The 13,908-nt window shown below is 38.1% G+C and overlaps 1 protein-coding gene across 12 annotated transcripts in view; it reads right to left on the reverse strand.

Annotated features, from left to right (window-relative positions):
• Window positions 1-13,287: 13,287 nt before the first annotated feature.
• The window catches only part of POT1 (protection of telomeres 1), a 104,935-nt gene continuing 104,314 nt past the window's right edge, over window positions 13,288-13,908 (reverse strand). For all 12 annotated transcript variants that reach the window (XM_070788092.1, XM_070788090.1, XM_070788087.1 and 9 more), the window contains one exon: window positions 13,288-13,688. In XM_070788092.1, coding sequence (XP_070644193.1) covers window positions 13,576-13,688 — 113 coding nt within the window. In that variant the 3' untranslated portion in view covers window positions 13,288-13,575. The remainder of the gene's footprint in view (window positions 13,689-13,908) is intronic.

A 13,908-nucleotide genomic window follows, 5' to 3' on the forward strand; every position in this document is an offset into this window, starting at 1 on the left:
ACTGTGTAATCACTGTGTAAAATCACTGAAGTGAAGACAATGACATGTATCAATTACCTTAATTTTAGGAATAAGGCTTAAATGGTCTACTGACAGCAGAAATGTGAGTTTCCTTGGTTATTTCAGTTTACTGTTATTTTCTCTGCTTCCCTGGTGGCTCAGAGGGTAAAGCATCTGCCTGCAATGCGGGAGACCCAGGTTCAATTTCTCTGTCACATGCTTGTGATATTTGTTTAAGGTTATAACAAAAGTTAATAATTGAAATCATGGTCTATTTACAACTGACAAAGCAGCCAAAAGCTCCTGTCAAATCTTTTAATATTAACTTGAACTTCTATTCAAATTAATATAAGTCCTATGAAGTCCTAACAAAAATTAACCTTCTCATCAAGGGCATAAGAAATAATAAATTCTGCTTAATGTGAAGCTTATGAAAAATGTAGAAGACTTATTTTACATGATGTTAACTTAAAATCAGCAAGGGGTTTCTTGAATTATGCATTGCGTCTAGAAGCCTAGTGGAATCAAAAAGTTTTTCCAGTGATAATTATAAATTGATAAACTCTTTGCTGAGATCTTTAAATGGGATTTTGAGCATAATTAAAAATGACAGATTATACATAGTGTTCTACTTTATTGAAATAATGTTGAATTAAGTGATTTTATACACATTTTGAATAGCCAAAGCATTAATAATATAATACGTTTCTTCCACCCTAAATTTTTAAAGAATGCCTCTCTTGGTTGCAAAATTAAAATACCAGAAAATAGTGTGCTCTTTTCTTTTTATTACTTTTCCTTCTTATTTCAGAGAGTAGTAACATGTTGTGAAGACTCTCATAACTGCTATGATGTAATGAGACTGCTTTCTTTCTGCTAGAATTTTTCCTCATCTAAGCATAAAATGAGTAAAATTACAAAAATGTGTTTAAGCTTTAGTTTGAATGTGAGTCGATGCATGAACTTCATAGGATTCAGAAAAACACAGTCAGGTTCAAGAAAAAAAAAAAATCCAAACTGCTAGCATTCTGGTTTGTTCTACCTTTAGTTGTTGGCATGCATATGATTTTGAAGGAAGGAACTGTCTTTGAGAGCTGTATTGTAATTCTCATCACTGCTCTGAACAAATACCCATGAATATGCTTGCTTATTGAATAAATGTATAGATACACATACTCAAATGGGGTCAGATTGTTAGCATAAACCTTTCTTTTTACCTATAACAGTAAATATAAGTATTTTCTTAAATATTCTTCTAAAACTCATATTTGAGGGCTGCGTTGGGGATAACTTATAATTTGTCTAATTGGTATATTTTGGGACACTATGGTTGTTCCCACTTTTTCTAAATAGTGTTTTAGGGGCATTATTGTCATTCTCAGTTTTTCATAGTTTATAAAAGAGAAAAAACTGGAAAGACGTCGATGTTAAATAAATGCTATAAAAGCATATTTATCCCTTCATCTATTTAATTCATACTGCATGCATGGAGACGTATTTGTGACTTTTCTCTACAAATAGAAAAATTCAAATCAATTATTACTCCAAGGTTGGAGAAAGAACATAGGAGTATCCAGGGCAAATCAATACTGCCAGTCTGTACTCTATGGAAATGCATTATAAATTGTAAAGGGTTATTTGAGTGTACACTATTATTTCTTTAAGTCTGTAAATTTCCATTTAAAATAACACCTATTTCCTAAATCACCTGCCAGGCATTTAAAGAATATTAATGACTCCATTTTGGTTTGCCAGAACACTAATGTTCAATGTTACAGATTGAAATTAATTGTAAAAAAGTTCCAATCAGATGAAGAAGGATCTAAGTAATTATTTTTCCCCTTTCTTAAAACACTGAAATGAACACAGACAATCTAAACTTCTCCAAGAAAGATCTTTCAGATTCCAAAGAGACATTTTCATTTTAGAAGAGGAAAGAAACCCAACAGTAAAGGAACTGTGAAAGTGAATAAAGGTAAGTGTCTCTGGCAAAAATGTAAGAATCTGCCTGCAATGCAGGAGACCTGGGTTTGATCCCAGGGTTGAGAAGATCTCGTGGAGAAGGAAACAGCAACCCACTCCAGTATTCTTGCCTGGAAAAGCCCATGGACAGAAGAGCCTGGCTGGCTACTACAGTCCATGGGGTCACAAAGACTAGGCTATGACTTAGTGGCTAAACCAACAACAATTGTGAAAGTGAAACCAAGGTTCATTAAATCAAAGAAATGTCAGAACTAGGAGGAATTTTAAAGATCATCCTGGTTCACCGGTTTACAATCTGGGCTTCTGAACTATTGAAAGTGAAAGTGAAAAGTGAAAGTGAAGTTGCTCAGTCGTGTCCCACTCTTTGCGACCCCATGGACCATAACCTACCAGGCTCGTCTGTCCATGGGATTTTCCAGGCAAGAGTACTGAAGTGGGTTGCCATTTCATTCTCCAGGGGATCTTCCTGACCTAGCAATTGAAACTTGGTCTTCCATATTGCAGGCATAGAGAACTTTAAAGGAACAATGGGTAGAAAATGGGATTCTTAAACCATTTTTAACTTTTCAAAATGCTTAAAACATACAATGACTCGTGAGAAATCTGCTCTGATTCTTTAACTTTGTTCAGGATTATATGAATTTAGTTAGACAGCACTTAGTTACATTAATCAGACTAAAAACTTTTATTTAGTGTTGTTTTTAATAAAAACAAGAAACAAATTCTTATTTAATAGATGAAATTTCACAGGTAAAATCTTTACAAACTAACCAGTGATGAAAACTTTGGAAACAAATGGTCTGTAAAGATGAGAGTCCAGAGGAGTTAAGTGAATTAGTGTGAAGGCTAGGACTGGATACCCAGTTTGTTGAATCCCAGTAGGTGAGAGGCAGGGTAAACAACTGCATCTTCTAGTACTGCAAACTTCTTAGAGACTGGTGCCCAGAGTTGACTGGTGCCCATGCCTTAGAGGTGATCCCCAGAGTTGTGTGATGTGGGCTTCTTACTCCTGTGCTAGGGAACCCTGTCCAGTCCTCTATTTCAAATAAAATGTCACTGAAGATTTTATACTAATTTTAAATATTTATAACAACATGAAGTGTTGTCTTCTTTCCCGGCTTCTTTGCTTTTTATGAAGGTCTAAAGCTTTAAACCAAAGAACTGAAGCTCTTCTAAAAGAGGTTTAGCCTTTCACAAGATATTCTTTAGACAGACAGGAATTTCTGGTAAAGAGTCAGTGATTAGGGCACATATGAAGTGGATTTTAACTTTCCAAAAAGACACTGATCTATTTAGAGTGGATCTAGGAAAATCATGTTACGAATGTTTGCGGTGTTGGCTTCCCTTATTTTCCAGGCAAGAATACTGGAGCGGGTTGCCCTTTCCTAGTCCAGGGGATCTTCTCAACCCAGGGAGTGAACCCACATCTCTTACATCTCCTGCATTGGCAGGCAGATTCTTTGCCACTAGGGCCACCTAGGAAGCCATAGCAGAATGCCGTGATCCTGTAGGTGTGGTCTAGTTCTGAAAGATTGGTTTTACCACTATCTTACTATAAGTAAGTATTATGTGAGAAAGACAGAGATACACAGAAGCCAGGTTTTAGCAAATTTTAAATACCTAATATGTGACCTATCTGTAATAACCAAGTCTTATTTTCTGAGGTAGATAAATTATGATATGTATCACATGCTTTGTGTGTGTGTGTGTGTGTGTGATCTGAGAGTAGAAACTAATTTTGCAGATTCAATATTGAAAATTCAGTGCTTTCAAAGAGGTGTCAGTTATAGTCTGTACAACCATAAAATAAGCATTTAAAATATCTCACCAAATATACCAGTATAAAAAATGCACTTTGATTTGCATTTAGATTCAGCTAAAACTATAGGGATTCAACACTAGCAGTGTATTATATCATTATTCTTTGTTCAAAGCTCCATTACATGAAAAAGAGACAGGTATGTGGAGTTATATAAGCCCATTCCAAAATTAGATACTATCCAATATTAAAAAGAAACTTTCTTGATGACTCTCTGAAAAACAAATAATGGCTAGTGAAAGACTTATTAAATGTTACTATTTTTGAATGATACAGGCATTGGGAAATCCATAGCTTTATTTGTATTTTAAGTGTCTAAGATGCAGAAACTGAAGAGACTTTTTCAAACTGACTATACTGCAAAAAATCTTCCATAAAATTATTATACAATTTTTCCTTTCTTCCTTTCCCACCATTGTTTCAGAGTTGTGTTTTTTTAATCAGAAAACATATTTTTCACCTTTCCCAGTGACTGCACACTGTGCAGTGTTCAGAGTCCTCCTCTTGTCACTTAGTCAAGCTATTCTCTATTTAAAAATAAAAATCATACAAGCCCAGGTTTAACTTGCATTTCTTTGTTTGTCTGTATTTTTCACAATAAAAATGAGATATTGAGGGATTTTCCTCATGGTCCAATGGCTAAGTCTTTGTGCTTCCATTGCAGGGGCACAGGTTCGATCCCTGGTCAGGGAACTAAGATCCTATATACCTGTGGCACAGTAAAGAAAAGGAAAAAAGGAAAAGTGAGATATTGAGAAAATGGGATTTGAAATAATGAAATTATCCAAGATAATCATCCTAGGAGAGGAGTCTTTGGTCCACTGGTCCAGTGATATTCATCTCATTCCCATTTTTGTAATAGCTACACTGGACTGGGCTGGAATGACCCCAAGTGTGTAGTTCTTTCTCTTTGTCACAACTGCAGCAGAGCTTGCTTGGATGTTAAGGATTCTAAAGTAGAAGAATAAACACATTTTTTAAAAAAGGGAATAGCAATAAAGCTTAGTTTTTGTCATCAAAGTTGAGCAATCATATCTAATCCTTTATGAAGATTTCCTATGTGCCAGATTCTAAGTGTTTTACCTATTTATTTATTTATCCTTTCATTTAATCCACTGTCCCCTGCCCTCTCCCCACTCCATGGTTTTCTGAGGTGGGCACTAGCAGTATTCTCAGTTTTCATGAGAGGCTAACCAATTTGTCTGTGGTCAACAACTAGATTGGGGTGCAGATGGGGGCTGAATCTACGCAGTCCTGAGGACAGCCCGAGGATTTGATGCTGCTAAAGCTCCCTCTTGGGTGATTATAATATGAAGTCAAGGCTAAAACCCACGGACTGGTTTAGATTCTGGTTTAAGTTGCTTCAACTCAAATGCTTTCAAGACCAGGCAGATAAAATAAATGAAGCAAAGAGATACAGACCTTGTACTCTAAATAGTTTGTAAAATAATAGTTCTGAATCTTTTACCTGAAAGGGAGATTGCTAAAAATGCAAATTGCTGAGCCTGACCTACAGAAACTTTGTTCATTTTATATCAAAGTTACCCTAGGTTTTATTTTTAAATGCAAATTTCTGGGTGCCAGAAATCAGTTTAAGTGGTAGTATCACCATAAGTGAAAGAAAGTGAAGTTGCTCAGGTGTGTCCAACTCTTTGCAATTCCATGGACTGTAGCCTACCAGGCTCCTCTGTCCATGGTATTTTCCAGGTAAGAATGCCTGAGTGGGTTGCCATTTCCTTCTCCAAGTATCACCATAGGTGCTAGTGAATTCTAGTATTCTCAGATTTGAGTTTCAAATATTTTGTTGGTTCTAGGAATATTACTAGGCAACGATTACATGCCAGGAACTTCTAGGCACTAGGTAAACAGCAATGAACAAATCAAACGCCTTGCTTCTGAGTCCAGGTTTTGTTGGAAAAGGGAAACAGAGTATGAACTACCAAAAAAGATGTCAGGTGGATAGGTTCAATGGAGAAAAACAAGTCAGGAATGGGGGATGAAGCCTGAGGGGGTAGAGGGGTCTTTACATGATCAGGGAGGACCTTCCTATAAAGTCTCTATGCCACAGAGGATGTGGCAGGATGAACCATGGAAACTGGAAGAGTTCAACAATGTCCAGAATAAAGTAACAACATCGAGTTATAAAATGCAAACAAGGGAACTAGTGTTTGGAGAAGGTTGAGAGGAAAAATGAAATAGTAAAAGACATCAGAGAGGTAGTAAGGAAATGGATCACACTGGGTGGGGAAGGCCATGGTAAGTTCAGTCTGTGTGACATTAGAAAATGCTGGAAAATGATGGTATCCATCTTACATTTTAATCAATCAGTCAGGTTGCTGAACAGAGACTATTCCATGTGGGGAAATTGAGGGAGCTGGAAGACCAGTTGGAGAATATGGCTGCAGTCAAGGCAGGAGAAGATGGCTGTGTGGCCAGTGTGGTAGCAGAGGAAGCACTAAGAAGTGGTCAAATTCTGGATGAATTTTTAAGAGCAATCCATGATGATTTTTCAAACGGACTGGATGTGGGCTGTGAATGAAAGAGGCATCAAGATGACGAGATCGATTGTTTGGGGCAGCTGCTGCCACTGCCGCTGCTGCTTACCTGCTTTGGTCATGTCCGACTCTGTGTGACCCTATGGCCAGCAGTCTACCAGGCTCCTCTGTTCAGGGGATTCTCTAGGCAAGAGTACTAGAGTGGGTTGCCATGCCCTCCTCCAGGGGATCTTCCCAACCCAAGAATCAAACCTGGGTCTCCTGGATTGCAGATTCTTTACTACTGAGCCACCAGGGAAGCCCGTTTGGGCAGCTGTGCGTGTCAGTCACTCAGTCGTGTTCGAGTCTTTGGAACCCCACAGACTGTGGCCCACCAGGCTTCTCTGTCTATGGGATTCTCCAGGCAAGAGTACTGGAGTGGATTGCCTTCTCCAGAGGAACTTCCCAACCCAGGGATCAAAGGCTGGTCTCCTGCATCGCAGGCAGGTTCTTTACTGTTTGAGCTACAGGGAAGTCCTGTTTGGGCAGCTAGTGCTCAGTAAATCTGATAAAGATAAAATACTCTTCCCAGCAAATTCCCAGTTGGGCACCAGTGTGGAGCTTCTTTTACTTATGACTAAAGTAAGTTCCTTCCCTGGAACACTGAAGGTGAAATACGGGAGCATATTATCTTGCAAAGAACTGTGATTCATTAAAACCCACATTCTTCTTGACATGAAACACTGAACACATGACATCTCTTTCATTTCATTACCTGCGACTAAAAAAGAAAAAGGTAAAAAGCTAATTTTCTCAGTGATATTTATATCAGAAGGGAATTGACTTTTTCCCCTGTGTTAATTCATTTGCATATAGAAATTCTTCAATATGCATAGATATTTGAAATACTTTAATCATTAATAGTAAAAACAAAAAAGTGCCTCATATAAGAACCAAAAGGTAGACAGCCAGTGGAAAATTCCCTTATTCTATTTCTTTCATTTTCAGAGCTTACCTCCCACCATCCTGGATCAAGTTTTAAAATAAGTACTATTAATCCCCAAATCATTGTTGTTTCATGTGTTTAAAAATCTACCCTGTCTTCAAATTGAGGTTAATAAAAGGTTGTATCTAAAAAAGATGTAATTCTTATGAACTGTATAACCTGTTACATGTTCATGTATTAGTATTGTTCAACACCTGCAGTAGCCCATAGGTTTGGAATTTTGAATTGTTTTAACACTTTTCTCTTTATTTAGTTCTTGTCTTTTTGCTCTATTTCCAAAGGCTGTGTCCCATGTTTCTGTTTTATTGTAAACCACATCCAACTCTTTGGATAAACACAATATGAATTATAAATGAATGTAAATGTGTGAGCTGACTTTTAAATGCCTACTCTGTATTCTTGATCTAACCCCCATTTAAGCTTTGATCATTGTGCAGAAGTATTTGCTAATGATTCCAAAATTTAAGGGCAAGTTTAACATTTAAGAACCATGGGGAGTAAGCACATAGGACTTCCTAAGCGAAAGCGTTAGTCGCTCAGTCGTGTCCAACTCTTTGCAACCCCATGGACTGTAGTCCACCAGGACTCTCTGTCCATGGCATTTTCCAGGCAAGAATACTGGAGTGGGTAGCCATTCCCTTCTCCAGGGGATCTTCTCAACCCGGGGATTGAACCTGGGTCTCCCACATTGCAGGCTTTAAGTCTGAGCCACAGGAAAGCCCATGGTACTTCCCACCCGACCCCATAAAACCACAACTATGCCTACCTATGACAAGCGGTGTTTTCACCTGACTTCAGCAATTGTGATTTTTAAATGTATTACTTTTCTTATTAACACTTATGGCAACTTGGGACAGAAAATCATTTAAGAGGTAGCTAAACTTGGCAAGGGAAATTCTACAAAGACTTTGCTCTCTAATGGAGGACAAAAATCTGCTGAGGGATAGTTTTATGTAAAGACAAATTGGCTTTATCTGGGAATCCATATTGCACAGCAGGGAAAAATCATTCTGAAGGTACAGGAAAACAAAAAAAGTATATACCAGGGTTTCAGGGTTGTATATGAAAAGGTACCAAAGGTACCTATTTAGAAACTGCAACAATATTTGATGGAATATTTTATTAATAGATGATAAGGCTTTCAGTAAACACATGCTCCACATCTTCAAAGTACTGTAGAATAGATGAAATAAAAGAAAATTTTCACACAAGTTGAAAATGTCTTGCTTTGGCCATCGTGGGTTAAGGTTGTCAAGTAAATTCCAACACAGCGCCCTGCAAAGTGAACTCAAAGCAGAGAATAAACGTGAGCATACACTCCCATGCACACACGAATACCAATGTGACTTTGTGGCCTAGATTCCAAGGGGAAGACAAGACAGACATTCATCAGGATGTTGCTATGGTCTAAAAATAGTAGAGGAGTCTCTGAACTATCCATGTTTCACCAATTGGCATATCCGAGGGAATGCTCCCTTACACATTGATGCATTATCTTTATCATTGTAATTGATGCCTAATGCTTTTCTACCCATCAAAAGCAGTCTTGAATGGAAGGGACATTAATCTCCTTGTAAGACGATCATCACTTTGAAATCCTAAGTGATCTCACATTTCCTAACAGCTTAAATCACAACGCTGAAGGGAACAATACAGAGTGCTACTGATTCATTTCCTGACTACCAAAAGATATGATCTCACATACCTGAGCACCCTGGTGAGTTCTGATATTATTTCCAAGTACCAGAGGGTGGAGAAGAAAGATCACTCTGCCTTTCCTAGAGTAGTGGGAGGCTTTGACACTATCGAGAGACCCCGAGGGGCCAAAACAGGAAGAAATTTTTTTCATTTCACCTAAAATGATGCTCTAGAACTTGAGTGTGACTCATCATAGCCGTCAAAGAGCCTGAATTTCCTAATGAAAAGCGCTACAGGAGGCATTTTCCTTTTTTCACATTAACGTAATTTTTTTTCAATGAGTTCTTTAAAAAAGCATAGAAGAATATATCAAGGCAGCTATGTCTATGGCAGAGTCTTAACCTGTATTAGGAAATATCGACAGGCTTTCAAAATTCTGATCACTTGAAAACCCCCAGGGGGTAAGAGTGAAATGATGTCCCAGGAGCTCAGATTTATTTAAAGGGAAAATTCTTTTAAAAAAACTTTTAATGAAAGTTTTAAATAAAATTCCAGAATACTGGAGTGGGTAGCCTTTCCCTTCTCCAGGGGATCATCCCAACCCAGGTATCAAACCCAGGTCTCCCATATTGCAGGCAGATTCTTCACCAGCTGAGCCATAAGGGAAGCCCAAAAGGAAAACAATACCAGATAAAACAGTCTAAACAGTAATAATTGCCCACTAAAGCATTACTGAGTGATTACAAACAAGTTTCTCCTTATATGTGTATGTGTTAGTCACTCAGCTGTGTCCAACTTTTTGCAACCCCATGGAATGTAGCTCACCAGGCTCTTCTATCCATGGAATTCTCCAGGCAAGAATACTGGAGTGGGTAGCCATTCCCTTCTCCTGGGAATCTTCCTGACTCAGGGATCAAACCCAGGTCTCTTGCATTGCAGGCAGATTCTTTACCATCCTGAGCCAGCAAGGAAGCTCCCTTATATGTGTACTGACAAAAAGTCTACAAAGTGACAGAAGCAAGTTGCAGAAATATATTTGTAACATGATGCTATTTTAAATATGTATATATATATATATATATATATATATATATATACATACATACATAGTTGTTCTCAGGAAAAACAGTCTGGAAAATTATATAACAAATTATTGAAAGTGTTTTCCTCTGGGGTGCTAGTTAAACCAGCAATTAATACAAACTTACATAGCTTATGCTGTTTCAAATTTTTACAAGTACATGGTACTTTCATTTTTTAAAAATGCTGGATAAAAGCAAAACTCAATGAAATGCATGGTAGAAATTCAAGACACTGAAAATAATCAAAATAATGTAGTAATGTTTTTCCCAGGTACCAGTGAAAGTTTCCAGAAGATATAGAAGAGAGTTGGCTGGATTGAGTCACAATTAGTGACAAACGCATGCTTTGACTTTGGAAACAAAATGGCGGTGAGCTGGTAAGCAGGCGGGAGGAAGATTTTGGTCCAGTCCTGTGAGTGCAAGTAGCTTGGATGGTGGTTTAGTTGCTAAGTCCAGTCCGACTCGCTTGCAACCCCCTGGACTGTAGCTCTCAAGGCTCCTCTGTCCATGGGATTTCCCAGGTGAGAGCCATTTCCTTTTCCAGGGGATCTTCCTGACTCAGGGATGGAACCTGTGTCTCTTGCATTGCTGGAATTCTTTATTCCTGAGACACCAGGGTAGCCTCAAGCTTGGGTACAGGATTCAAAAATCCAGCAGCCAGTACTGTGTGGCAACTGCTTTCCCAGGTAGTCAGACACGTATTCAGCTCCTTCCAGACTATCAACACCAACATTTCTCTATTTATTTAGAAACAATACCTAATGTGCAACAACGTGACCAAGGAAAAAAGAAGTGGGGAATGATGCACTCCTTGGCAGGTATAATTCCTTCAAATAAGGCAGTATGAGGGTGGCCACAGAAACAGCCTGTGAGCAGGTATTTTTTTTTGGTCACATCTAGATAAAGAAGGATCAACTGCCTCAGATTTTCTAAGACATGCACTCTCTTCCTCATACACAACAGGGCAGGGGACTCAACAGTTGATCCAGTAGTGTCTGAAACAATGGAAGTTACGGAGACTAGAAACTGAGGAAGAGGCTGAACACAAACTGCGTTCTTAACTTTATGTAATTTAAGGTCTGGTGGGAAGTTCCTACCACGATTCACAGGGACCACAAAAGGGACAGGGTTTCAACCTGGGCACAATGAACTAGTTGTTGCTCCAGAAATGGAACTCCTCTAAAACTTAGGGCTCCCAATGAGGGTAAGGTACATGTATCACTGGATAAACACTAGTGCCTGACAAACTCTTTTTGTTCAAAACTGACAATTTAGAAAACAAATGATGACAGTCTTGGGGTTTATCAAAACGGACAAAGATAAAGCATGAAAACGCATAGCAAGAGTTACTTTATTAACAAGACAGCCCAGGCTGACACTTGTGGTACCCACTGCACCTCTGACCCCGACTCCCCTAGACTGGGTGCTTCCCGAAGGAAGAGAAAATGCCTCTCTCATTCTTGTCTCCCTGGCGTACCACCAACACGGAAACATACTGACTCAATTGTATGATTCTTAACACTTTCTTCCTCCAATGTTTGATTGATTCAAACTCTTGATTCAATGTTTTGAATCCAAAACAGCAGCATCAGTCTCCTTCACTGTCTTGAACATGCTGACAATTTGGTGATGGGGAGATGGGCATTTAGCCAGGGAGATGTGTTAATATACTCAGGAACTCTAATTTAGAGTTATTGTGAACAGAGGAAATCAGATATCCAATCCCTTTTTGTCAATAACGTGTGAAAAACCTTTTAGTTAGTGTAAGAGAACACATCACTGACTCCTCTTTTAACCTATCTCCAATGTTACTTCAGATATTTAAGAGAACTCACTTGCAGAAAAATCCCATGCTAACTTTTGCTCCAGAATCCTGGAGTGGTTATTAGCAGTGTAGCCTCTGAGCAGAGACGGTGTGAATTCAAGTGCTGACTGACACTTAATAATTGTATGCATTTAGGCAAGTCAGCTTGTCAAGTCTCAGTTTTCTTATCAGGAAAATGGGTTACCTGAAACTAAAATACATATTAGTTACTCAGTCTGTCTGACTCTTTGTGACCCCATGACTGTAGCACAACAGGCTCCTCTGTCCATGGAATTCTCCAGGCAAGAATACTAAAGTGGGTAGCCATTCCCTTCTCTGGGAGATCTTCCTGACCCAGGGATCAAACCTGGATTTTCTGCATTGCAGGCAGATTCTTTACCATCTGAGCCACCAGAGAAGTTCAAAATACAAGTTAAGTACTTACTTAGTATGGTACTTGGTGCATGGACAGTCCTAAATATCTGTTATATTGATACATCTGCTTTGACTCTTCACTTCCAATCATGCCTCAGCTCAACATAGGGCAAATAAATAAAAACAGTTGAAATTATATATTTATTTATTCTTTATTAATACTGAACTAGGCAGATCTGTATCTCTCAGTTGTTAGCAAATAACATACAAAAATTTGTACATATATACAAATATATACAAGTATTTGTATAAAACTGAATACTCATGATTTTAAATTTGACAAATATCATCAGGTAAAAAGCAGACTATCATACTGAGTTAATTTTTCTCTCAATGTTCAACCTGAAATAGAAGTATATTTTACATAAGATCCTAACAAAAAGGTTAATACAAGTAAGCCACGAACATTGCAAATTTAACCGCTTGATTAGATTGAGAAGGAATGGAATAACTTCTAGTATCATGTAGAGAAACAAGCAATCAAAGCACATGATTCTGAAAAAATGGAGTTATCCTCAATGGGTCATAATCAGCACCTGAGGAAAGCAATTCCACTACTTTCACTTAAAGCGAATCACTCTTTCAAGCACACTGTAGCTCACGCAGAAAAGCACTTCTTCCAGGAGTACTTGTTTAAGCAGATCCCTTTGTACAAAAATGAAACAAATCAAATCCTTGCATTCAGTAAAAGTTGAAGGTTTAAGGTGAGGACATTTCCTAAGCCCATAGGCTTGCTAAAATCATCCACATGGCTGATGTAATGCTGATGCTTTTTCTTCAGAAAAAGCAGTTCAACCGGGATGGTAGATGGCAGAGAAATCAGTGGGTGACACATGGAAATACCAACAGGGGGAGCATTTTTAGGGTGCCTGTGCTCAGCAGCTCAGTCGGTTCCAACTCTTTGTGACCCCATGGACTGCAGTCCCCCAAGCTCCTTTGTCTACAAAATTTTGCAGGCAAGAATACTGGAGTGGGTTGCCATTTCCTACTCCAACTGTTAGGTCAGGGTAGCAAAATAGCTTCTCTGAAAGGAGAAGAGTCAAGAGTAAGTGAAAACACAGTCCTTATTTATTTGATGTCTCTCTTTTATACCCCTCACAGCTATCATATTGGAGATTCTGAGCAACAGGAACATTTTGAACTTACAAGAGGGCATTAAGATAACACAATGCCTATTGGTCAAAAAAAGCAAACAAACAAAACAAAAAAAACTGGCTAAAATGGAAAATAAACCACAGAATTAGATGTTTCATGTGTTTTATAGCAATCTCATAGAAAATGGTAATGTTTTCTAAAATTACAATATTTCATATGCTCTAAGCTGAATGTCAAAATTAGATAACATCATCTGCAATTGTAGTATCAAAAATCTGATAGCATATCTGCTGCTCCTTTCCACTTGTGACATTATATGACCTGATGAAGAATTCCAGCCATGGATATGCATCTACAAATCAAAAAAAGAAGTGATATTGAATCATTCAAACTAAACAAATAACTCTGAAAGATGTACCTAAGCATAACACTTAACTAGTAAAATTAACATATTTAATTTAGCTTGAGAAGTAAATAAATGCACTCACCAAATTTAACATCATCTGTTCTTTCAAATACACGGTGGCTTCATGTTACTGTTTTGCAGCAATTCTGACTAATTTGAATTTTTC

Source organism: Bos indicus, chromosome 4, assembly GCF_029378745.1.
Source record: "Bos indicus isolate NIAB-ARS_2022 breed Sahiwal x Tharparkar chromosome 4, NIAB-ARS_B.indTharparkar_mat_pri_1.0, whole genome shotgun sequence".
Lineage (NCBI taxonomy): Eukaryota > Metazoa > Chordata > Mammalia > Artiodactyla > Bovidae > Bos > Bos indicus.